Source organism: Ostrea edulis, chromosome 3, assembly GCF_947568905.1.
Source record: "Ostrea edulis chromosome 3, xbOstEdul1.1, whole genome shotgun sequence".
Classification (NCBI taxonomy): Eukaryota; Metazoa; Mollusca; class Bivalvia; order Ostreida; family Ostreidae; genus Ostrea; species Ostrea edulis.
The window spans coordinates 73,749,578-73,776,489 of record NC_079166.1 but is presented as its reverse complement, the minus strand read 5'-3'; the positions used below and the strand labels follow the sequence as shown (position 1 = coordinate 73,776,489).

At 35.0% G+C, this 26,912-nt stretch overlaps 1 protein-coding gene across 7 annotated transcripts in view; it reads right to left on the bottom strand.

The window, feature by feature from the left end:
* LOC125646367 (uncharacterized) overlaps positions 1 to 26,912 on the bottom strand; it is a 159,908-nt gene that overhangs the window by 62,834 nt on the left and 70,162 nt on the right. For all 7 annotated transcript variants that reach the window (XM_056158888.1, XM_056158886.1, XM_056158887.1 and 4 more), the window contains 2 exons: positions 17,654 to 17,861; positions 17,188 to 17,295 (listed from right to left, as the gene is read on the bottom strand). In XM_056158888.1, coding sequence (XP_056014863.1) covers positions 17,188 to 17,295; positions 17,654 to 17,861 — 316 coding nt within the window. The remainder of the gene's footprint in view (positions 1 to 17,187; positions 17,296 to 17,653; positions 17,862 to 26,912) is intronic.

Genomic DNA, 26,912 nt, shown 5'->3' with positions numbered 1-26,912 from the left:
AACGGTTAAGGGTCTCAAGTTATACCAGCAATATAAATATCAAACGATTTCATTGAAAAATAAAAAAGTTAGACGCATTCCAAAGTTTGTAAACAAAAAATCCAATGCACGTGCATGCACATGCATGCATTTTCAGACAAAATGACGTTCGTTCTGCACATCTACATAGAGTATTCTATCATCCTAAAAAGGTTTCATCTTGATCCCTTGAGTAGTTTCTGAGAACACTCGTGGACAAAAAAGGGTGACAAGAATAAAGAAAGAATAATAATAATAATAATAATAACTAGTACTTATTGTAACGGGGACCGTTACAGATGTTCCCCAAACATTCCCCCATTTAGTAAGTGGTGACATTTATTTCAGTACAAGTTGTTTTGACCATTGCAAACTGTTTAGCATGTGAATATATAACTATATTATAACGTTCAGTCCATTTCATACTAGTTCAAATCAGTTATAAAGATCTGAGAGTTTTGTGCACTTGCACGTACGTGCATGTAAATAATTCGACCATCTCGATACATTACAAGTCTGACTATATGAGTACAAGAGAAGTTTCACAACTGTTCAATGAAAAACGAGAAATTAACGGCAACTCAAAACTACCAAGACCGAAATCAATGCACGTGCATACACGTGCACGTGAGTACCACACAACAATTTTGTTGATGTTATTCAATAGACATTTGAACAATATACTTATATATGAATTTGGTATCGATCGCTTCACTCTTAAGAAAGTTATTGGGATTTCAAAATCGTCCAATCAGAATTAAGCGCACGTGCATGTGCATGCAGGGAAGTGATTTTGAGACTATTAATAAATTGAGAGGCCCAAAACATACCTGCAACCTAATTTTCAAATCTATTCATTGCAATCTCAAAATGTTATAGACCAATACTCAAATTTAGACGTCAAAAATTACAATGCACGCGCATTCACGCGCATGCTATTTTGATAATGGAAAATTTGTTGACACCATTTCACAGACATTCATATCATAGATCCTCAGGGTAAATTTGAATTCATTTCAGTTTTTAATTCCATAGTTATGACCATTTTAGTACCCGAAGAATGAAAAAAAAGATATACACGTGCATACACGGGCACGTGAGTATGACTTAGCATCAATGTTGATGTCATTCAATAGACATTTGATAGATATACTTACAGTATCAATTTCATATTGTTTCCATCATCTATAAGAAAGTTAGGGCGATTTGAAAATCGTCCAATCAGAAGTTAGCACACGTGCATGCACGTGCCGGATGGTAATTATGACTGTACACTTTTGTTAAGAATATCAAGATACATATACAATACAGGTTTGAAAAGATTTTGACAAAAAACAAAAAAGTTATGGTCATTGAAACAATTGAACCTTCAAAAGACAATGCACGTGAGTGCGCATGCGCGTTTGCAATTTTTATTACATCGATCTATAGATATTCGGCATGTCTACCTATCCTGTAAATATCATTCAATTTCCTTAATAGGCATGAATGTTATAAACGGTTTTGTATTATCCAATCAAATTGAAGCACACGTGCATGCGCGTGCAGAATTGAAATTTTGACGATGCCAAACAGTTAAGGGTCCCATGTTATACCAACGATATAAATATCAAACGATGTCATTGAAAAATAAAAAAGTTAGACTCATTCCAAAGTTTGTAAACAAAAAATCCAATGCACGTGCATGCACATGCATGCATTTTCAGACAAAATGACATTCGTTCCGCACATCTACATATGCTATACTATCATCCTAAAAAGGTTTCAGATTGATCCCTTGAGTAGTTTCTGAGAACACTCGTGGACAAAAAAGACCCAAGAAGAAAGAAAGAATAATAATAATAACTAGTACTTATTGTAACGGGGACCGTTACAGATGTTCCCCAAACATTCCCCCATTTAGCAAGTGGTGTCATTTATTTCAGTACAAGTGGTTTTGACCATTGCAAACTGTGAAACATGTGAATATATAACTATTTTATAACGTTCAGTCCATTTCATGCTAATACAAATCAGTTATAAAGATCTGAGAGTTTTGTGCACGTGCACGTACGTGCATGCACGTGCAGATACATAATTCGACCATCTCGATACATTAGAAGTCTTACTATATGAGTACAAGAGAAGTTTCACAACTGTTCAATGAAAAACGAGAAATTAACAACTCAAAACTACAAAGACCGAAATCAATGCACGTGCATACACGTGCGCGTGAGTACCACACAACAATTTTGTTGATGCTAATCAATAGACATTTGAACAATATACTTACTATATGAATTTGGTATCGATCGCTTCACTCTTAAGAAAGTTATTGGGATTTCAAAATCGTCCAATCAGAATTAAGCGCACGTGCATGCGCGTGCAGGGAAGTGATTTTGAGACTATTAATAAATTGAGAGGCCCAAAACATACCTGCAACCTAATTTTCAAACCTATTCATTGCAATCTCAAAATGTTATAGACCAATACTTCAATTTAGGTGTCAAAAATTACAATGCACGCGCATTCACGCGCACACGATTTTGATAATGGAAAATTTGTTGACACCATTTCATAGACATTCATATCATAGATCCTCAGGGTAAATTTGAATTCGTTTCAGTTTTTAATTCAATAGTTATGACCATTTTAGTACCCGAAAAATGAAAGAAAGGATATGCACGTGCATACACGGGTACGTGAGTATGACTCAGCATCAATGTTGATGTCATTCAATAGACATTTGATAGATATACTTACAGTATAAATTTCATATTGTTTCCATCATTTATAAGAAAGTTATGGCGATTTCAAAATCGTCCAATCACAATTTAGCACACGTGCATGCACGTGCCGGATGGTAATTATGACTGTACACTTTTGTTAAGAATATCAAGATACATACACAAGACAAGTTTGAAAAGATTTTGACAAAAAACAAAAAAGTTATGGTCATTGAAAGAATTGAACGTTCAAATGTCAATGCACGTGAGTGCGCATGCGTGTTTTCAATTTTTTAAACATAGATTTGTACATATTTATAATCTTTACCTATCCTGTAAATATCATCAAATTGTCTTTATTTACATGAAAGTTATAAATGGTTTTGTTTTATCCAATCAAATTGAAGCACACGTGCATGCGCGTGCAGAATTGAAATTTTGACGATGTGAAACGGTTAAGGGTCTCAAGTTATACCTGCAATATAAATATCAAACGATTTCATTGAAAAATAAAAAAGTTAGACTGATTCTAAAGTTGGTAAACAAAAAATCCAATGCACGTGCATGCACATGCATGCATTTTCAGACAAAATGACGTTCGTTCCGCACATCTACAAAGAGTATCCTATCATCCTAAAAAGATTTCGTCATGATCCCTTGAGTAGTTTCTGAGAACACTCGTGGACAAAAAAGGGTGACAAGAATAAAGAAAGAATAATAATAATAATAACTAGTACTTATTGTAACGGGGACCGTTACAGATGTTCCCCAAACATTCCCCCATTTAGGAAGTGGTGTCATTTATTTCAGTACAAGTGGTTTTGACCATTGCAAACTGTGAAACATGTGAATATAGAACTATCTTATAACGTTCAGTCCATTTCATGCTAATACAAATCAGTTATAAAGATCTGAGAGTTTTGTGCATGTGCACGTACGTGCATGCACGTGCAGATACATAATTCGACCATCTCGATACATTAGAAGTCTTACTATATGAGTACAAGAGAAGTTTCACAACTGTTCAATGAAAAACGAGAAATTAACAACAACTCAAAACTACAAAGACCGAAATCAATGCACGTGCATACACGTGCGATTGAGTATCACACAACAATTTTGTTGATGCTAATCAATAGACATTTGAACAATATACTTACTATATGAATTTGGTATCGATCGCTTCACTCTTAAGAAAGTTATTGGGATTTCAAAATCGTCCAATCAGAATTAAGCGCACGTGCATGCGCGTGCAGGGAAGTGATTTTGAGACTATTAATAAATTCACAGTCCCAAAACATACCTGCAACCTAATTTTCAACCTATTCATTGCAATCTCAAAATGTTATAGACCAATACTCAAATTTAGACGTCAAAAATTACAATGCACGCGCATTCACGCGCACGCGATTTTGATAATGGAAAATTTGTTGACACCATTTCACAGACATTCATATCATAGATCCTCAGGGTAAATTTGAATTCATTTCAGTTTTTAATTCAATAGTTATGACCATTTTAGTACCCGAAAAATGAAAGAAAAGCTATGCACGTGGATACACGGGCACGTGAGTATCACTCGGCATCAATGTTGATGTCATTCAATAGACATTTGATAGATATACTTACAGTATCAATTTCATATTGTTTCCATCATTTATAAGAAAGTTATGGCGATTTCAAAATCGTCCAATCACAATTTAGCACACGTGCATGCACGTGCCGGATGGTAATTATGACTATACACTTTTGTTAAGAATATCAAGATACATGTACAATACAAGTTTGAAAAGATTTGGACAAAAAACAAAAACGTTATGGTCATTGAAACAATTGAACCTTCAAAAGACAATGCACGTGAGTGCGCATGCGCGTTTGCAATTTTTATTACATCGATCTGTAGATATTTGACATGTCTACCTATCCTGTAAATATCATTAAATTTCCTTAATTGGTATGAATGTTATAAACGGTTTTGTATTATCCAATCAAATTGAAGCACACGTGCATGCGCGTGCAGAATTGAAATTTTGACGATGCCAAACAGTTAAGGGTCCCATGTTATACCTACGATATAAATATCAAACGATTTCATTGAAAAATAAAAAAGTTAGACTCATTCCAAAGTTTGTAAACAAAAAATCCAATGCACGTGCATGCACATGCATGCATTTTCATGCAAAATGACATTCGTTCCGCACATCTACATATGTTATATTATCATCCTAAAAAGGTTTCATATTGATCCCTTGAGTAGTTTCTGAGAACACTCGTGGACAAAAAAGTCCCAAGAAGAAAGAAAGAATAATAATAATAATAATAATAATAACAATAAGAAACAGAGTAAAACCAATATGTTCCCACACTTTGTTTGGGGAACATAACTAGTACTGATTGTATTGGGGACCGTTACAGATGTTCCCCAAACATTCCCCCATTTAGCAAGTGGTGTCATTTATTTCAGTACAAGTGGTTTTGACCTTTGCAAACTGTGAAACATGTGAATATATAACTATCTTATAACGTTCAGTCCATTTCATGCTAATACAAAGCAGTTGTAAAAATCTGAGAGTTTTGTGCACGTGCACGTACGTGCATGCACGTGCAGATACATAATTCGACCATCTAGATACATTAGAAGTCTTACTATATGAGTACAAGAGAAGTTTCACAACTGTTCAATGAAAAACGAGAAATTAACAACAACTCAAAACTACAAAGACCGAAATCAATGCACGTGCATACACGTGCGCGTGAGTACCACAAAACAATTTTGTTGATGCTAATCAATAGACATTTGTACAATATACTTACTATATGAATTTGGTATCGATCGCTTCACTCTTAAGAAAGTTATTGGGATTTCAAAATCGTCCAATCAGAATTAAGCACACGTGCATCCGCGTGCAGGGAAGTCATTTTGCCACTATTAATAAATTGAAAAGCCGAAAACATACCTGTAAACTAAATTTCAAACCTATTCATTCCAATCTAAAAATGTTATAGACCAAGACTTGAATTTAGATGTCAAAAATTACAATGCATGCGCATTCACGCGCATGCGATTTTGATAATGGAAAATTTGTTAACACCATTTCATATCATAGATCCTCAGGGTAAATTTGAAGTCATTTCAGTTTTTAATTCAATAGTTATGACCATTTTAGTACCCGAAAAATGAAAGAAAAGCTATGCACGTGCATACACGGGCACGTGAGTATGACTGAGCATCAATGTTGATGTCGTTCAATAGGCTTTTGATAGATATACTTACAGTATAAATTTCATATTGTTTCCATTATTTACAAGAAAGTTATGGCGTGTTGAAAATCGTCCAATCAGAATTTAGCACACGTGCATGCACGTGCCAGATAGTAATTATGAGTATACATGTTTGTTAAGAATATCAAGATACATATACAACCCAAATTTGAAATGATTTTGACAAAAAACAAAAAAGTTATGGTCATTGAAAGAATTGAATCTTCAAAAGACAATGCACGTGCGTGCGCATGCGTGTTTGCAAATTTTATCACATCGATCTGCAGGTACTTGTCATGTCTACCTATGCTGTAAATATCATTAGATTTTCTTTATTAACATGAAAGTTAGAGACGGTTTTGTATTATCTAATCAAATTGAAGCACACGTGCATGCACGTGCAAAATTGAAATTTTGACAATGCCAAACAGTTAAGAGTCTCAAGTTATACCTACGATAAAAATATCAATCGATTTCATTCAAAAATAAAAAAGTTATACTAATTCCAAAGTTTGTCAACAAAAAATTCAATGTACGTGCATGCACATGCATGGGTTTTCAGACAAAATGACATTCGTTCCGCACATCTACATATACTATACTATCATCCTAAAAAGGTTTCATCTTGATTCCTTTAGTAGTTTCTGAGAACACTCGTGGACAAAAAAGTCCCAAGAAGAAAGAAAGAAAAATAATAATAATAATAAGAAACAGAGTAAAACCAATATGTTCCCAAACTTTGTTTGGGGAACATAATAATAATAAGAAGAAACAGAGTAAAACCAATATGTTCCCAAACTTCGTTTGGGGAACATAATAATAATAATAATAAGAAACAGAGTAAAACCAATATGTTCCCAAACTTTGTTTGGGGAACATAACTAGTACTTATTGTAACGGGGACCGTTACAGATGTTCCCCAAACATTCCCCCATTTAGTAAGTGGTGACATTTATTTCAGTACAAGTTGTTTTGACCATTGCAAACTGTTTAGCATGTGAATATATAACTATATTATAACGTTCAGTCCATTTCATACTACTTCAAATCAGTTATAAAGATCTGAGAGTTTTGTGCACGTGCACGTACGTGCATATAAACAATTCGACCATCTCGATACATTACAAGTCTGACTATATGAGTACAAAAGAAGTTTCACAACTGTTCAATGAAAAACGAGAAATTAACGGCAACTCAAAACTACAAAGACCGAAATCAATGCACGTGCATACACGTGCGCGTGAGTACCACACAGCAATTTTGTTGATGCTATTCAATAGACATTTGAACAATATACTTACTATATGAATTTGGTATTGATTGCTTCACTCATAAGAGAGTTATTGGGATTTCAAAATCGTCCAATCAGAATTAAGCGCACGTGCATGTGCGTGCAGGGAAGTGATTTTGAGACTATTAGTAAATTGAGAGGCCCAAAACAAACCTGCAACCTAATTTTCAAACCTATTCATTGCAATCTAAAAATGTTATAGACCAATACTTCAATTTAGACGTCAAAAATTACAATGCACGCGCATTCACGCACACGCGATTTTGATAATGGAAAATTTGTTGACATCATTTCATAGACATTCATATCATAGATCCTCAGGGTAAATTTGAATTCATTTCAGTTTTTAATTCAATAGTTATGACCATTTTAGTACCCGAAAAATGAAAGAAAAGCTATGCACGTACATACACGCGCACGTGAGTACGACTCAGCATCAATGTTGATGTCATTCAATAGATATATCATAGATATACTTACAGTATAAATTTCATATTGTTTCCATCATTTATAAGAATGTTATGGCGATTTGAAAATCGTCCAATCACAATTTAGCACACGTGCATGCACGTGTCGGATGGGAATTATGACTGTACACTTTTGTTAAGAATATCATGATACATATACAAGACAAGTTTGAAAAGATTTGGACAAAAAACAAAAAAGTTATGGTCATTGAAAGAATTCAACCTTCAAAAGACAATGCACGTGCGTGCGCATGCGGGTTTGCAATTTTTATTACATCGAGCTGTAGATATTTGGCATGTCTACCTATCCTGTAAATATCATTAAATTTCCTTAATTGGTATGAATGTTATAAACGGTTTTGTATTATCCATTCAAATTGAAGCACACGTGCATGCGCGTGCAGAATTGAAATTTTGACGACGCCAAACAGTTAAGGGTCCCAAGTTATACCTACCATATAAATAGGAAACGATTTCATTGAAAAATAAAAAAGTTAGACTGATTCCAAAGTTTGTAAACAAAAAATCCAATGCACGTGCATGCACATGCATGCATTTTCAGACAAAATGACGTTCGTTCCGCACATCTACATAGGGTATTCTATCATCCTAAAAGGGTTTCATCTTGATCCCTTCAGTAGTTTCTGAGAACACTCGTGGACAAAAAAGGGTGACAAGAATAAAGAAAGAATAATAATAATAACTAGACACGATCTCGTTGCGAGCAACGAGTAGGTCTTCTGTCCGATTTGTTGATGCACTCGGAGTTAAAAAAAAAAAAAAGAAAGACAAATGAGTCCCAATTTAGTTTCCGACTTTAAGACACTTTAGATATAATCAATTTTTCATATCATAAGCTTCTGAAGCAAAGTTGCGGTGAAATTCGTTTGAAATTCGACTCTCCAGGCGAGCCATAAGGCCCGCGGGCCTATTTCTTGATGTCATTTGTTAGCCCTCTATAGACTCAACAACTTTAGTTCTATATGTCTTACAAAATATTTACCTGTAAAAAGTTATTGAGATCGACCGATATCGACAAAAAATCGACTCTACAGGCGAGCCATTAGGACCATAGGCCTATTTCTTGATATCAATCGACAGATCTCGATAAACTAAACAACTTTTGTTCAATATGTCCTTACAAAATATTTACCAGTTACAAGTTTTTGAAATCGACTGATATCGACAAAAATCGACTCTACAGGCGAGCCATGAGGCCCACATACCCATTTTTTGATATTGATCGATAGGTTATGACACATTGAACAACTTTTGTTCAATAATGCTTTTCAAAAAATATGTCGTTTTAAAGATATGAGGCGTCAAATATTTACGATTTTGGCCCTTAAAATCTCTAATTACGTAACATATGACCTACTTTTTGATTTGATAAGATCAAGCTCGTTGAGATGAACATTTCCGCTTCTACAACTTATTATAAAATATTAATAGTTTCGGAGATATTCTCAAAAACATTTGGACCCTTCTGAACCCCTAATTTAAAGGGCCAGCCCGTTTTGCTTGATATCGTAAGAAAGGCCTTGTCATTTGAAACATTTTTTGCTCAACAAGTATTTAGAAATTCTTTACCGTTCTCGAGTTATCTCTACAAGAAATATTTAGGGGCCAAACTGTAGCTCCCTAATGGGGCCACATAGGGAAAAAACGAAATGTACATATTGTTTAGATTATCATTCTGAACAACTTTTGTTCAATAATGCTTTTCAAAATATTTGTTGTTTTCAAGATATGAGGCGTCAATTATTTATGATTTTGGCCCTTAAAATCCCTTATTACGTAAGATATGATCTACTTTTTGATTTGATAAGAACAAGCTCGTTTAGATGAACATTTCCGCTTCAATGACTTATTACAAAATATTAATAGTTTCTGAGATATTCTCATAAACCTTTGGACCCTTCTGGGCCCCTCATTTAAAGGGTCAGCCCCTTTTGCTTGATATCGTAAGAAAGGTCATGACATTTCAAACATTTTTTGTTCAACAAGTATTTAGAAATTCTTTACCGTTCTCGAGTTATTTCTAGAAGTAATTTTTAGGGGCCAAACTGTAGCTCCCTAACGGGGCTACATAGGGTAAAAACGAAATATGCATATTGTTCAGATCATCATTCCGAACAACTTTTGTTCTTTATTGCTTTTCAAAATATTTGTCGTTTTCGAGATACAAGGGTTAAAAAATTTATGGTTTTGGCCCTTAAAATCCCTTATTACGTAACATATGACCTAAATTTTTATATGAATAGATTTGGATTGTTGAGATGAACATTTTTTGTTCTTTGACTTATACCAAAATATTAAGGATTTTTGAGATATTTGATGTAGACTTTGAGCCCTTCTAGATCCCTAATTTAAGGGGCTAGCCCCTAAATCTTGATATTTTCGAAAAGATCTCGTAAATGTGCACAACTTTTGTTCTACATGTCTTAACAAAATATTTGCAAGAAAAAAGATATTGGAGATCAAAGGTCAAAAATCGCCGAAATCGGCGAAAAATTTTGGCATCCATTTTTTCAGGTCCAGGCGAGCGTTTCGGCAAATCGCCTCCAGTAAAATCGAATCCCCCACAAATCTTCTAAAATGTTTACTCTATCTTGTGTAGAAATTTCAAGACTCTAGCTTCAAAACTAACGGAGGAGATGCGTGGACAACAAGGCCCTTCAAAAAGTCACTAAAAGAGAGATAACTCCTGACCGGAAGTGACGTCAAGCACGAAATTTTGCAAGCAAAGTCTCGTCATCAAAAGACATCTTTCCTGAAAATTTCGTGATAATCGATCGAGAAATGGCTGAGAAAAACGCGTGTACTACCAAGGAAAATAATAATAATGAAGAAGAAGAACGCGAACAATAATAGTAAGGTCTTCCGCAGGAGACGGAAGACCTTAATAATGAAGAAGAAGAACGCGAACAATAATAGTAAGGTCTTCCGCAGGAGACGGAAGACCTTAATAATAATAACTAGTACTTATTGTAACGGGGACCGTTACACATGTTCCCCAAACATTCCCCCATTTAACAAGCGGTGCCATTTATTTCAGTACAAGTGGTTTTAACCATGGCAAACTGTCTAGCATGTGAATATATAACTATTTCATAACGTACAGTCCATTTCATGCTAGTACATATCAGTTATAAAGATCTGAGAATTTTGTGCACGTGCACGTATGTGCATGCACGTGCTGATAAGTAATTTGACCATCTCGATACATTAGAAGTCTTACCATATGAGTACAAGAGAAGTTTCACAACAGTTCAATGAAAATCGAGAAATTAACAACAACTCAAAACTACAAAGACCGAGATCAATGCACGTGCATACACGTGCGCGTGAGTACCACACAGCAATTTTGTTGATGCTATTCAATAGACATTTGAACAATATACTTGGTATATGAATTTGGTATCGATTGCTTCACTCATAAGAAAGTTATTGGGATTTCAAAATCGTCCAATCAGAATTACACGCACGTCCATTCGCTTGCAGGGAAGTGATTTTGAGACTATTAATAAATTGACAGGCCCAAAACATACCTGCAACCTAATTTTCAAACCTATTCATTGCAATCTCAAAATGTTATAGACCAATACTTAAATTTAGACGTCAAAAATTACAATGCACGCGCATTCACGCGCACACAATTTTGATAATGGAAAATTTGTTGACACCATTTCATAGACATTCATATCATAGATCCTCAGGGTAAATTTGAATTCGTTTCAGTTTTTAATTCAATATTTATGACCATTTTAGTACCCGAAAAATGAAAGAAAAGCTATGCACGCGCATACACGGGCACGTGAGTATGACTCAGCATCATTCTTGATGTCATTCAATAGACATTTGATAGATATACTTACAGTATAAATTTCATATTGTTTCCATCATTTATAAGAAAGTTATGGCGATTTCAAAATCGTCCAATCAGAATTTAGCACACGTGCATGCACGTGCCGGATGGTAATTCTGACTGTACACTTTTTTAAAGAATATCAAGATACATATACAATACAAGTTTGAAAAGATTTTGACAAAAAACAAAAAAGTTATGGTCATTGAAAGAATTGAACGTTCAAATGTCAATGCGCGTGCGTGCGCATGCGCGTTTTCAATTTTTTTAACATAGATTTGTAGATATTTATAATATTTACCTATCCTGTAAATATCATCAAATTGTCTTAATTTACATGAGAGTTATAAATGGTTTTGTTTTATCCAATCAAATTGAAGCACACGTGCATGTGCGTGCAGAATTGAAATTTTGACGATGTGAAACGGTTAAGGGTCTCAAGTTATACCAGCAATATAAATATCAAACGATTTCATTGAAAAATAAAAAAAGTTAGACGCATTCCAAAGTTTGTAAACAAAAAATCCAATACACATGCATGCATTTTCAGACAAAATGACGTTCGTTCCGCACATCTACAAAGAGTATTCTATCATCCTAAAAAGGTTTCGTCTTGATCCCTTGAGTAGTTTCTGAGAACACTCGTGGACAAAAAAGGGTGACAAGAATAAAGAAAGAATAATAATAATAATAATAATAATAACTAGTATTGTAACGGGGACCGTTACAGATGTTCCCCAAACATTCCCCCATTTAGCAAGTGGTGTCATTTATTTCAGTACAAGTGGTTTTGACCATTGCAAACTGTGAAACATGTGAATATATAACTATTTTATAACGTTCAGTCCATTTCATGCTAATACAAATCAGTTATAAAGATCTGATAGTTTTGTGCACGTGCACGTACGTGCATGCACGTGCATATACATAACTCGACCATCTCGATACATTAGAAGTCTTACTATATGAGTACAAGAGAAGTTTCACAACTGTTCAATGAAAAACGAGAAATTAACGGCAACTCAAAACTACAAAGACCGAAATCATTGCACGTGCATACACGTGCGCGTGAGTACCACACAGCAATTTTGTTGATGCTATTCAATAGACATTTGAACAATATACTTGCTATATGAATTTGGTATCGATTGCTTCACTCATAAGAAAGTTATTGGGATTTCAAAATCGTCCAATCAGAATTAAACGCACGTGCATTCGCGTGCAGGGAAGTGATTTTGAGACTATTAATAAATTGAGAGGCCCAAAACATACCTGCAACCTAATTTTCAAACCTATTCATTGCAATCTCAAAATGTTATAGACCAATACTTCAATTTAGACGTCAAAAATTACAATGCACGCGCATTCACGCGCACACGATTTTGATAATGGAAAATTTGTTGACACCATTTCATAGACATTCATATGATAGATCCTCAGGGTAAATTTGAATTCATTTCAGTTTTTAATTCAATAGTTATGACCATTTTAGTACCCGAAAAATGAAAGAAAGGATATGCACGTGCATACACGGGCACGTGAGTATGACTCAGCATCAATGTTGATGTCATTCAATAGACATTTGATAGATATACTTACAGTATAAAATTCATATTGTTTCCATCATTTATAAGAAAGTTATGGCGATTTGAAAATCGTCCAATCAGAATTTAGCACACGTGCATGCACGTGCCGGATGGTAATTATGACTGTACACTTTTGTTAAGAATATCAAGATACATATACAAGACAAGTTTGAAAAGATTTTGACAAAAAACAAAAAAGTTATGGTCATTGAAAGAATTGAAACTTCAAAAGACAATGCACGTGCGTGCGCATGCGCGTTTTCAATTTTTTTAACATAGATTTGTAGATATTTATAATATTTACCTATCCTGTAAATATCATCAAATTGTCTTAATTTACATGAAAGTTATAAATGGTTTTGTATTATCCAATCAAATTGAAGCACACGTGCATGCGCGTGCAGAATTGAAATTTTGTCGATGTGAAACGGTTAAGGGTCTCAAGTTATACCTGCGATATAAATATCAAACGATTTCATTGAAAAATAAAAAAGTTAGACGCATTCCAAAGTGTGTAAACAAAAAATCCAATGCACGTGCATGCACATGCATGCATTTTCAGACAAAATGACGTTCGTTCCGCACATCTACAAAGAGTATTCTATCATCCTAAAAAGATTTCGTCTTGATCCCTTCAGTAGTTTCTGAGAACACTCGTGGACAAAAAAGGGTGACAAGAATAAAGAAAGAATAATAAAAATAATAATAATAATAAGAAACAGAGTAAAACCAATATGTTCCCAAACTTTGTTTGGGGAACATAATAAGAAACAGAGTAGAACCAATATGTTCCCAAACTTTGTTTGGGGAACATAATAATAAGAAACAGAGTAAAACCAATATGTTCCCAAACTTTGTTTGGGGAACATAATAATAAGAAACAGAGTAAAACCAATATGTTCCCAAACTTCGTTTGGGGAACATAATAATAATAAGAAACAGAGTAAAACCAATATGTTCCCAAACTTCGTTTGGGGAACATAATAATAATAATAAGAAGAAGAAACAGAGTAAAACCAATATGTTCCCAAACTTTGTTTGGGGAACATAATAAGAAACAGAGTAAAAACAATATGTTCCCAAACTTTGTTTGGGGAACATAAATATAGGTAGTAACTGCCCCTTCGCCAAACACTCAGCAGTTAGAAGCGAAATTAACAAGTCTTAACAATCGTGAACGGAGATCTAATGTCGCGGCAGGCTTTAGCACGAAAGAACCCTCACTGTTATCGCATTAAGTGCTATATTTTGTGGCACTGCACCTACAACTCAATATGAGTGAAAGAAAATATCAACGGGATGTAAAACAAACAACCAGCTTTAGGTAAAGTGTTATAAATCTTTACCTATGATTCTAATGTGCATAATTCTGGGCATAGCACTGAAAGTTAGTGTCTACCGTGATACGGGGCCTTCAATTTTAAGTTCATATGACTTTCATTTCTTATCGAGGTCATGATTAAATTATTGTAACTAGCAAAGATCGATGAATGAAAAATCCCCAAAATTGCGCAAGGTAGACCTTTACTTAAAACCGTTTATGTGGTGCCTCCAGAATCAGATATTCATGAACCCCATAAAATCAAGATATGTTGGATGATGACAATAAAGATCAGAATGAAAGGTAGAGTTTTAAGAAAGTCAGACAGGGTTCTAGATTGTACATAGTGTCTAAATCCCATCACTTGGTACTGTGATGATGATGATGGGGGGGGGGTGTTGCGGATTAGCCCAAATGAGAGGAAATCGAAGCAAGAAAGGAACACCTGCTCAGAGTATATACCTCCTATCCACAAAAATAAAATACCCCCTGCCAACTGACCATGAAATACAACGTGAATCAGATAACGGAGGCAATTGGGAATTATTTATGGATGTTAAAATTGTAAAATTAAACAGAAAAGTAAACGAGTTACTAACACTAAAAGCAAAATAAATCATGTCATGGTCTTCTTACAGACATTGTCAAAATTACTTTAAATATTATACAAGCTTTGCGTGATCACATTGTTTTGTACATGTTGCAAGACAAATGCCGAATTAAGAAACATTGTAATATTACTATCGAATTGAAGACAATTTTACCTGCTGTTAAATATTTAACTAATGTACACTGGATCGTGTATACCCAGGCTAATCTAGTTGTTGTTAAAATTTGTGTAAAGGGACAAGATATAATCAATTCTGGTTTTATTGTTAAGCCTCCTTTTCAAATAGTAGCACCCGAAGAGTCTTGTTCTGCAGTAACCAGTGAATTGACAGTACCTCCTCATTATCATCAAGAAAGTAAATATAATATGACAAATATTTTAAGGATTTTTATGACTTCACACAATGTCTCCTTATTTAAACTTTGGAAACCAATTCATTCCACAAAAATAATCAACTGTTCTGCAATTTAAATTCCTGATAGATTACAAGACTTTTGAGACAGCACCGAAGGGCAGATTTGTAAACGAATTGACTACTATTATTCCTATTGATCCATCTTGTGGATTTGTAGATTGGCCAATTTGGGCTTATCCAATGTTAGTTCTAGATAACGCCTTCCTCATTGAAATAATAACATTTACTTATCGTTATTGTAAAAAAGTGTTGGTCGGGTAAATTTTGGCAGAGAAATATAACGCGAAATGCAGGGAAGAACACTTTCCATTGGAGATGATTCAGACGTCTGGCGGAGATTACTAAACCGTCTACACCAAAACTACCTGCTGCCTAATCCTCCTGAAGGGGAATCATGTCTTCTTACAATACAGATATAAAAGTGTATTACTAGTAATGGAAATAAAAGGTGGTCTTTTGCATTTGATATACGGAAACATTCCTGATATCGACTTTGACAGTATTGGGATTAATGTCAATTTCTAAAATTCCGCATAATTTTTAAAGTATTGTCTTAAAATCCAAAATGGAACTAACAAAAGTAGGGATTATAGATCAATTTTTTCAATTATTGGCAAATAACACAGATTTTTATACAAAATTCAGATTACAACATTTGAACTTATTCCAAGTCTCAACTATTTGTATCATAAATCATCAAACTGAAATACACGTATAGGGGTATGAAAATAGAAGACACATTGGTTAAAACATAAACTGTTCTATTAGATATAGAACTCTTTGACTAATCAATCCTTCCGCCACAAAATATAGTACCTGCCAAACCCGTTCAAAATTTGAATTGACACAAAGGTTTTCAACTGGATAGGGTTCAGTAATAGGTGTGTAATATGTTTGCACCAATGGGATCAGTATTAAACCAGTAAATACTTAGTTGCAGCATCCTGCGCGGTTGTACTCACATGATCGGGAGCTAACTTCCTTAATAAGTTTATTTGTAGACAAACATTTGGCGTTGTGTTTATATGAAAACATGAAGTTTTATGAATGGTATGCTTCATAAAGTGTTAATATTTAAGGGAATGCTTATTCTAGGCACTTGATCCCACGTGGCTCTGGTATGTACAGGGATCCATGTTTAGCCAACTCTCAATTTTGTATTTCTTTGTGGCATCTATGAGACTGATCGTTGTTTGTTATCTTCATTTCTTCACTCTACCTAGTTTTGATAGTTATCAAAGAGTTGCACCGGAATTTGACGCTTGTGTCAATAACTTTTCTTGTCTCAAATATCTTAGGTTTGATGCGACGCTGAAATCAAGCTCGAGAATCGAACAGGGGCGTTTCGATTGCGAAGCGAGCACCCTAACCACTGGTTGTACTGTACGTGACGCAAAGAGCTCCTTTATTAATTGTCTGCAATCTGACCACTTATGAACTGTTTTCTCATATTCCTCTCTTGCACATGATGTGAATACTTTAAAATCAAATTTATGATCTCTCTCTCTCTCTCTCTCTCTCTCTCTCTCTCTCTCTCTATCCAAATAATACAGTATAGTGCATGTTGGAGAGAATGATAAACAAATAAGATGAGGGAAAGTTCAAGGATGGAGAAAGAAAATTCAAATTCAAAATGATTTCTTACACAAAAAGCCCATACTGGAATTGTAGACAAATGGACAACTTCTGCAACTATTTTCATAGTGCTCTTGTACAAACATACCACCCGGGTTAAATTCGGCACACTTTCTTCCTGAAATTGGTAAGGATTTGACTATTAGAAATGTATATACCAGTCTACATATGCACATAAAAGTCAATCCATGGCAGTTCTAATTGTTTGCGTTGCATTGTTTATATTTGATTATACATAATGTATAAGTGGCTGCGAAAAGCACACGAAGTGTTTAAGCAAACACTGTTTTATTCCTGCATTCATATATCTGTCATCTTGTAATTCAATTTCAACAGTTATAAAACTTGTATCCTTATATTCCCACTTATATTACGGAGGTGATTGTAAAATATCTTCATTTCTAAATTCTTCTTTCGAACTAGTTGTGTTGCATCTATGATCATTTCTAAGGTAGAAAATTAAACGTCTGTGATACCTATGATTTCTGTCCATAAAGCACAAACTTCCACCAAGCTATGTCCAACTTCATCCAATACACAATGATAGGATAACTGTGTATCAGAGCAGTTGTGTGGAACATCCCAACATTTCTTCAATCTGGCCCGCTCATCCCACGCTTGCTTATCTGTGGGGCATGTTTTTACTTCTGTCATTGTCTTGACAGATTCTCTACATGGCGACTTCTACAAATTGATTGACTTATGACAGAAGTTGTTCTAACATATACATATATATATATATATATATATATATATATATATATTAATAGAATCCTTCATTAGTACGAGTGTGGGATAGGGAAATTCCACCGAGGGGACAAGATTCGCAGTCTAGGACGAGGCTTTGCCGAGTCCTAGACAGCGAATCTTGTTCCAGAGGTGGAATTTCCCTATCCCACACGAGTAAATAATGAAGGATTATTTTTCTCACATTTTACCTACAGTTTAGAGCATAAATTTGGGAGCTTTGAGAAAATTCTAAATTATCAAAATCCTCATTTCAACTTCGATGCAAAAATTAATTAGATAGACAGAAAGAGCATACCCGAAAATGGTTTACACTGGAAGTGTAAACTAAAAAACCCAAGGTTGTCCAACAGAAAGCTTTACACATTAAAATCTAAAGATAACAAAGCAAAATAATTTTACTTCACCGTGTAACGTAAATCTTCACCGTGTAACGTAAATCATAGAAAATATATGACGTCACAATCAAATGACGTCGCAGCAGTGTGAGACTAATAGAATCCTTCATTAGTACGAGTGTGGGATAGGGAAATTCCACCGAGGGGACAAGATTCGCAGTCTTGGACGAGGCTTTGCCGAGTCCTAGACAGCGAATCTTGTTCCAGAGGTGGAATTTCCCTATCCCACACGAGTAAATAATGGATTATTTTTCTCACATTTTAACTACAGTTTAGTGCATAAAATTAGGAGTTTTCAGAAAATTTTAGATTATCAAAATCCTCATTTGAACTCCGATGCAAAAACTAATTAGATAGGCAGAAAGAGCATACCCGAAAATGGTTTACACTGTAAGTGTAAACTAAAAACCCCAAGGTTGTCCACCAGAAAGCTATACTACATTAAAATTTAAAGATAACAATGCAAAATATTTTTACTTCACTGTGTAACGTAGATCTTCACCGTGTAACGTAAATCATAGAAAATATGTGACGTCACAATCAAATGACGTCGCAGCAGTGTGAGACAGAAAAATCTCACATGGCTGTCTCACATGGGTAAAGTCGATCTCACACTGGTGATAATGTGAGAATAATAGAATCCTTCATTAGTACGAGTGTGGGATAGGGAAATTCCACCGAGGGGACAAGATTCGCAGTCTAGGACGAGGCTTTGCCGAGTCCTAGACAGCGAATCTTGTTCCAGAGGTGGAATTTCCCTATCCCACACGAGTAAATAATGAAGGATTATTTTTCTCACATTTTACCTACAGTTTAGTGTATAAATTTAGGAGCTTTGAGAAAATTCTAAATTATCAAAATATTCATTTGAACTTCGATGCAAAAACTAATTAGATAGGCAGAAAGAGCATACCCGAAAATGGTTTACACTGTAAGTGTAAACTAAAAAACCCAAGAGTGTCCGCAAGAAAGCTATATAAATTTAATTTCAAAGATAACAATGCAAAATATTTTTACTTCACCGTGTAACGTAAATCTTCAGCGTGTAACGTAAATCATAGAAAATATATGACGTCACAATCAAATGACGCCGCAGCAGTGTGAGACAGAAAAATCTCACATGGCTGTCTCACATGGGTAAAGTCAATCTCACACTGGTGATTATGTGAGAAAGAAAAATCTCACATGGCTGTCTCACATGGGTAAAGTCGATCTCACACTGGTGATAATGTGAGAAATATATATATATGATCCAATTTGTGGATCCGACACTTCTAGGTATCGGGTGGTGTGTGTTGTTGGATATATATATATATTGATTGACTTATTCGGCACACTTTCTTCCTGATTATATATATATATATATATATATATATATATATATATATATATATATATATATATCTTCCAGATATATATATATATATAATATATATATAAAGCACAAACAAACAATTATAACACCCAACCTTACGTTTACCCCTAGGATCTAAACGATACATGTGATAATCAATTAATTAATATATAAAGCACTAAATAATCACAACTAGGTACTGAAAGTTTTCGCCCCAGCCCGGGGTCGAACCAGCGACCTGCGGCACCCACCGCCTAGCAAGACTGTCAAACTCTTAAACACTGAATGACACAGCGACTGTGTGAGATTGCATCAGACCAACTGTGACATTGCTATAATATGTGAGCATAAACTCAAATCTACTGGTTTAAATTACTGAGATACAATAAGTCAAGGTTACTGTAGTATTGTATGTATAGAAAATAGTGCTATTAATGACAATACTGCTCTTGAAAGATCTACCTTTCTGGGAAAAGGTGGAGTAGGTATCATGTATACGAGATACATACAATTCTCAGTTGTTGAAATTCCAGATATTCATTCCACTCGTATTATTGGTATAGAACTAAAGCATAAACATCGTCGCTCGCTATATATATATTTTTGGTGTATATCTCCCATCTGATAGTAATGTACAGTCATATGTCAATTAGCTGAATTTACTTGAAACTCTGTTTAATCACTATTCTTCATATGGATATGTTCTAATTAGTGGTGACTTCAATGCTAGCTGTAAAGACAATGACCATTTTCGCTGTAACAGACTAAAAATCAAAGGCCCTGAAAGATGTCATTGTTCGCAGTGATTGGGGATGCCCTGACACTGATTTTAGTACAACAGGTTCAGAACACACATTTATTCAGACATGCTCTACATTAGACTATATCTTTTGTAACAAGGCTTTGTGTAATCATGTGATTAATTACCATGTATATGAAGAGGGTTCATTTAGTTCCAGATCTGATCATCTCACCTCAGTACTGATATCAAAACCCATGTTTTACATGAACCTCAACGAGTGTGAAAACTATGTTGGTGTTTTTGGACAGAAATTTAAATACTGTCGAGGATCTTGATTCATTTTGCCTCGATCTTAACATATTGTTACATGCTGCTGCATCTCTGTATATCCCCAATGCAAGATACAAACACTTTTTGAAGCCCGAGTTAAACAATTGCACGATACGGAGCGTCATTTACGAAACATTTGGTTGTGCAAGTACGCCCCCGTGGTATGAATCATGCTTCTTACAAAAATTACAAGCATGCTAAACGATTGATTGATTGATTGTGTCTTGCTTAACGTCTCACTCGAGGATTTTTCACTCATATGGAGACGTCCCCAAGACCGGTGAAGGGCTTCAAATTTAGGTCATTGAGCAGTGAGGTTTCTTTAGCGTGCCACACCTACTGTGACACGGGTCGTCCGTTTTTAAGGACTTAGGTGTGTCGCGGCCAGGATTCGAACCTCAGGCCTTCCGCATGCGGGGCGAACGCTCTAACCTCTCGGCCACTGCGGCGGTTCATACTAAACGAAACTTTCGAAATGAACTCAATGCTGAGCATGAACGTTATATGTCCAATGCGTTTAAAGATATAAACGAAGCTTCAGAACGTGATGTTCGGCTCTTCTGGAAATTAATAAAATGTTTGCGTCCATGGAACACACGTACATACCCAGTGATAAAATTCAACGGTAGTTCGTACGACGACACGTCGGGTGTAACTTTAGCTTTTGCAAAGCATTTTTATGATATCTACAATCCAAAAGAAAATGATAGCTTCGATTCGGACTTCTTTCACGACATCGAAACATCATATAGTAATTTGGAAAGCAGTCTTATATCCTGTTCTGCAACTTTTCCTGGTGGTTCTGTGACCGTCGACGAAATATGTCAATCCTCCGTGATCTCAAACAAAGAAAAGCCCCCGGTCTTGACCGTATTCAGAACGAACATTTCATTTATGGTGGTATTCAGTTAGGTAAATGCATCACCTATCTTTTCAATGCTGTCATAGAAATAGGACGAATTCCATCATGCTGGAAAAAAGACTTGATCATACCCATCTATAAAGGTAGTAACAAACCAAGGAAGTCCCCCAACAGTTACAGACCCATAGCCCTTCTTCCATGCCTCCTTAAAAATTTTGAAAAGTTGTTGCTAACCCGATCGAGTTGTTCGGACTTATATCCAGCCCGTGATAAATTTTCCAAATCAACAACAGCAAGGTTTTCAACAAAATCTTGGGTGTATAACAGCGTCCTTCGACTTTCAAGAGACGATTTACCACATTATAGAACATGGGAGTCCCGTCCTTTTAGCCTTTCTTGATACACAGAAGGCATTTGACACTGTATGGCGACATGGTCTAATGTGCAAACTACACAGGCTTGGGATTTCGGGTCGTATATGGAGTCTAATAAACGTTTGTCATGTAAACACATCGTTCTCTGTCGTTGTTAACCAAGTCAGTTCTGATTGGTTTTCAATTTCACAAGGCGTTAGACAGGGTGGTGTTATCCACGACTTGCTGCACGAAATTCAAAAGCTATGTACAAATACCGGTATTTTCAGTATCACAAACTCTAATCCAACACTTGCGGATGACATTTGTTGTGTTGCGCTCACCCCGCATGGATTACAGAAAATTCTACGCAAAATATACGAGTATTCAACAAAATGTCGTTTTACATTCAATGCAAACAAATCCAATGTACTCTAATTTTATCCAAAAAGGGCAAACTATACGGACACATTATCCTGGCACCTAGGCAAGAATGTTATTCACTCTTCCAAGGAATACACGCACCTGGGAATTTTACTGAATCCCACATTTGATCCCAGTAGCAAAACTTCGAATGCTTGCATGAAAGGACGCCAAACATATTTTGCACTAAAAACATCCGAACAGCTAAACCCAATCACGATCTCCAAGCTATATAAGAAGGTAGTTTTCCCCTCTATTCTCTGGTGCGACCTACGACGAAAAGATGTCGAAAACATCAATACATTCCAACATTTTATTGCAAAACACGCAATGGGTCTTCATCAGCAAACAAGATCGGATATGTGTGAAAGCCTCCTGGGTCTGCTTCCTATTACTGCGGAGAGTGACATCAAGAAACTGCAATTTATTGGACGTATTTGTGAACTGGACACTAATTATCTCACAAAGCGCATATTCCTCACTCGTCTATTCTCGTATATGATGAACCTTTGTGCCAAACATCGCGGATTTATTCAGGACATCATTCCTCTATTGACCAAATACAGTTTGTATCCCGCTTTAACTTGATATCTTGAAAGTGGTGCCTTCTCCTCAAAATCAGAGTGGAAAAGATCTGTTAAATCCTCTGTCATCACTTACAGTACACGACACGAGTTTTATACACCCCACCGTGGAAAGACCACCGTGTAAAATCCACGGAGATACACCGTGTCCTCCGTGTTCCACGGTGTGTGTTATTTGCGAATACACACAGCTTCTAGGAGCTTTGTTCTGGCCACGGGCGCCTTGCGGGAGATGTGAAAATGTGCCGCAGGCCAAATAATCAAGATAAAGGTGGAATTTTAAGAAAAGAAAAAGATGTCAATACCCCCCTCCCCCCGATACTTATATTGTTTTTCAGCATTTTGAGCCAATTCCAACGATACCAAACACTATATATTATGTTTTTGAGAAAACCTGATTTTGAATTTTTTTTCTTTTAGTCTTCTTTCTTCATTAAAATATTCTTAAATTCTATATTGCAGGCAATTCCTGTTTTGAATGCGAATTAGTATATTCAGTAAATGAAAAACATACATGTACAACATGTAATAGGGATATTTAATAATTACCGATGTGCTCTCTCTCTCTCTATCTTCTCTCTCTCTCTCTCTCTCTCTCTCTCTCTCTCTCTCTCTCTCTCTGACAAATGCGCTGTTTAACATAATTACTTCTATGATATTGTGTTAATATGCATCTTGACAAATATAACTTGATCCAATATAGAAAGTAGAGCAGTGTCGATGATTAACAAATTGGAATTAATTTATTACATAATTAATAGAAGCAAAAATACAAACCATGGAATGATTTATTTTTAAAATCCCGAGTTAATTACATTTGATCGAGACTTATGTTCAATGTTCTTTCATAGAGGTTTTCATAAAAAAAAACATGTTCATCGGGAGTGTCTGGATAATGCAATGATTTTTGTATAATAAGTATATACCATGCAAATTCCTAGGGTCTTTGTCACAGTATAACTAAATTACGGTTAGCTAGTTTGGGTTTTGACTTCTTATGAAAAGTGTGAAATATATTGGGTCGGCGCGATATCAGATCTAGTCTAAGATCATGGGTATCTTGCGCCGACCCAATATATTTCACACTTTCCGCAAGAAGCTAAGCACTTCTGTTGATTTCAAATACACGGATTAGCTGACCCCCATTGTTCTACTGAGGCAAAAACCCCTTCGAATTTGCATGGAATGTACAAGTTATACACAGGTCATTGTTATAGTCATACATCATAGTACCGCTAACCCGAAAAACATTTTTTTTTTTATTTTAAATAAGTTATTGAATGACGAAGTATGACCAAACTGCAGATTGAACTTTATAGAACCCCGTGCTAACATTACTTATATTTTTCAATGTATCAGAAGGGGCAGGGTTTGACATTTACTTTTTTGAGCACTAGACCCGTCGGTATACGGACAGAAAGTCATAGGACAAAAAGACACAGGACAAAAAGTCACAAAATCGGTAGGACAAAAAAGTCACAGGACAAAAAGTCACAATGATGATTTTAAATCAGATAGGACAAAAAGTCACAGGACAAAAAGACACAGGACAAAAAGACACAGGACAAAAAGTCACAAACATGACTTTTGATTAAAAAGGAGAATTATATATACACCCATTCTGTTATGAAATATAGAATGCCGATATTCATACCAATATTTGTATTTTGTGCATAAATGAAATGGTGTTTTTCTTGTTTTTTTTTACCTCAGACATCACCATTTATTTAATATCCACAGATAAGTTATTTTTTTAAACCTGATGGTACCCAAATACTCACTAAAGCCATTGTTCAGACACCAGACATTTCTTACAGTGGATGGGAGGTAGAAGAGAATGTATGTCATCATTCTTATTGTTATTTGGTTTGCCACATATAGCACTTTCAGTTCATTATTAACTAATAAGAAACAAAAAATCCGTAACTTGTTAAGGTCTTCCGTAGCAACGGAAGACCTTCTACTTATTGTGCTGGTTAAGATTATTCTTATTATTCTTTTTTTTTTTTTTTTTCCTAGACGCTAACTTTGAAGCTTCATATCTCGCTCATTCCTCAACCGATTTTGCTCAAATTTTCAGCTTTAATACATTTTACTAAAGACTTTCACAATACTTTTAAACATTTTGGATATTCTCTTCCGCTTGCGAGTTATTTCCCTTTTATTGAAATTTTAGGGGCTTTGGTTTCCAGATAAAGGCTCCGAGACTATAATAATTGGAGCAGAGAAAACACTGAATTGGTAAAGTAGAAGCATTGTAGTTGTGCACATCATATTTTGTTTTTTGATTTCGCCATTTAAAATGGCGATAGAGAGGGGTCAAAAATCAGGACGCCTGAAAGAGCGAAAATTTGCACATAATTTCCTTTGTATCTTTTAAACTAAAAATATTTTGTTAAGACATGTAGAATAAAAGTTGTGTAGAATTTCAAGAGCTTTTATTTGACACCAGTAAAAAGGGGCTGGCCCCTTAAATTAGGGATCTACGGCCCCTAAAAGTTTTCGCTTTATAGCTCAAAAACGGCAAAGAATTCGATATGGCTTCCGATGGAAAAGTTGTTCTTTAACATCTTATTTATCTCATGAAATTGTTATTTTGTTCGAATCTTGTGTTATATTAGAGTAAAAAGCTATACCCGTAAACAAGTAGCCATTTTCATTTGGCAAGTGAGCGAGAACTCTTCATGCGTATAACTGAAATAAACTTGCTAAAAATAACATACCTGACTACAATAGATACTAATATTCATTTTAAATAAGGTTTTTAACATGCTCTGTGGTTCAAATACAAATTATTTAGTGATACATTTCTCTTTTTCTTTCGTTTTAACATAAACAAACCTTCAACAACAACAAAAGGAGAGAGATAAATTATCTTTTATTTGTTTCATATTAGAATTAAAATAAGTAATATACATAAAAATAAAACGTTCAAACGTATAATAAATCATGGTCAATAACTGCAAGCTGTTTACATTCTTCACGGTCAGCGTTGTTTATACAGTTATGTAACCCAACTCTCGCCTCGCTCGCAGGTGGCATGAGTGACAAGCTTGCATAATCAAAACAAAAACATCGAAGCTAACTCGGCTTTCGTCCATCGCATAAATAAACACATCAATTACTGGAAAATTATGTTTGAAATCATTTTGAATCCTTTTACATTATATCATACTTAATTAACAATTATATTATGTTTTATTTCAATTATAAAGTAATTGTAAAGATGCTACCGCAAACATTTCGAGTTAGTGATCAATGGACCTCATAATATTTGTGTCAAGTTATACATACATTTAAAAAAACCTACACAATTTTCCTGATTATTTATCGGGTTGTCATTTTCCTCACAATAAGTTTACGGTAAGGGTATGTGACGTTTTTAATTGTCAGAAAAAATCGTACTAAATAAAATGAAGTAGTTTTAAGTTTTATTAACTTATAATTGTCTGCATACAGAAGGATTTATTTGTCGGTTCATTTCATTTCATTTCATCTAAATACAATCATGCGTGCAAGTAGATGCGGTTTTTATAAGTGAAATGAAAAAGGCAAGAGCGCCCCAAATATATATATATACATCTCAAGCGTCTTATTGTGTTTAATTTTGGAGATTCATCACATGTGGACAAGCAATCTGTGATTTAACTCTACTTTAGCCAGTTGATACACAAACTTTCTGCATTCTCTACAAAGTGAAAAAAATGGATCCTTTTTGTAAGCATAACAAATAATTTATAAACTTTATTTTTTAAATCACGGGTTCTTATCATGATTATACCAACTCTAAACATGTATAGAAAATCATCAGAAATCCACATCGAATCAGTCTCATTTCATTCAGTCATTAACTGCAAGCATTTTACATACACACCGGGGTTTGTTCTTGTTTACAATTACGTAACCCATGGCTCGATTGCCCGAGTTCGGAGCCATCGCATG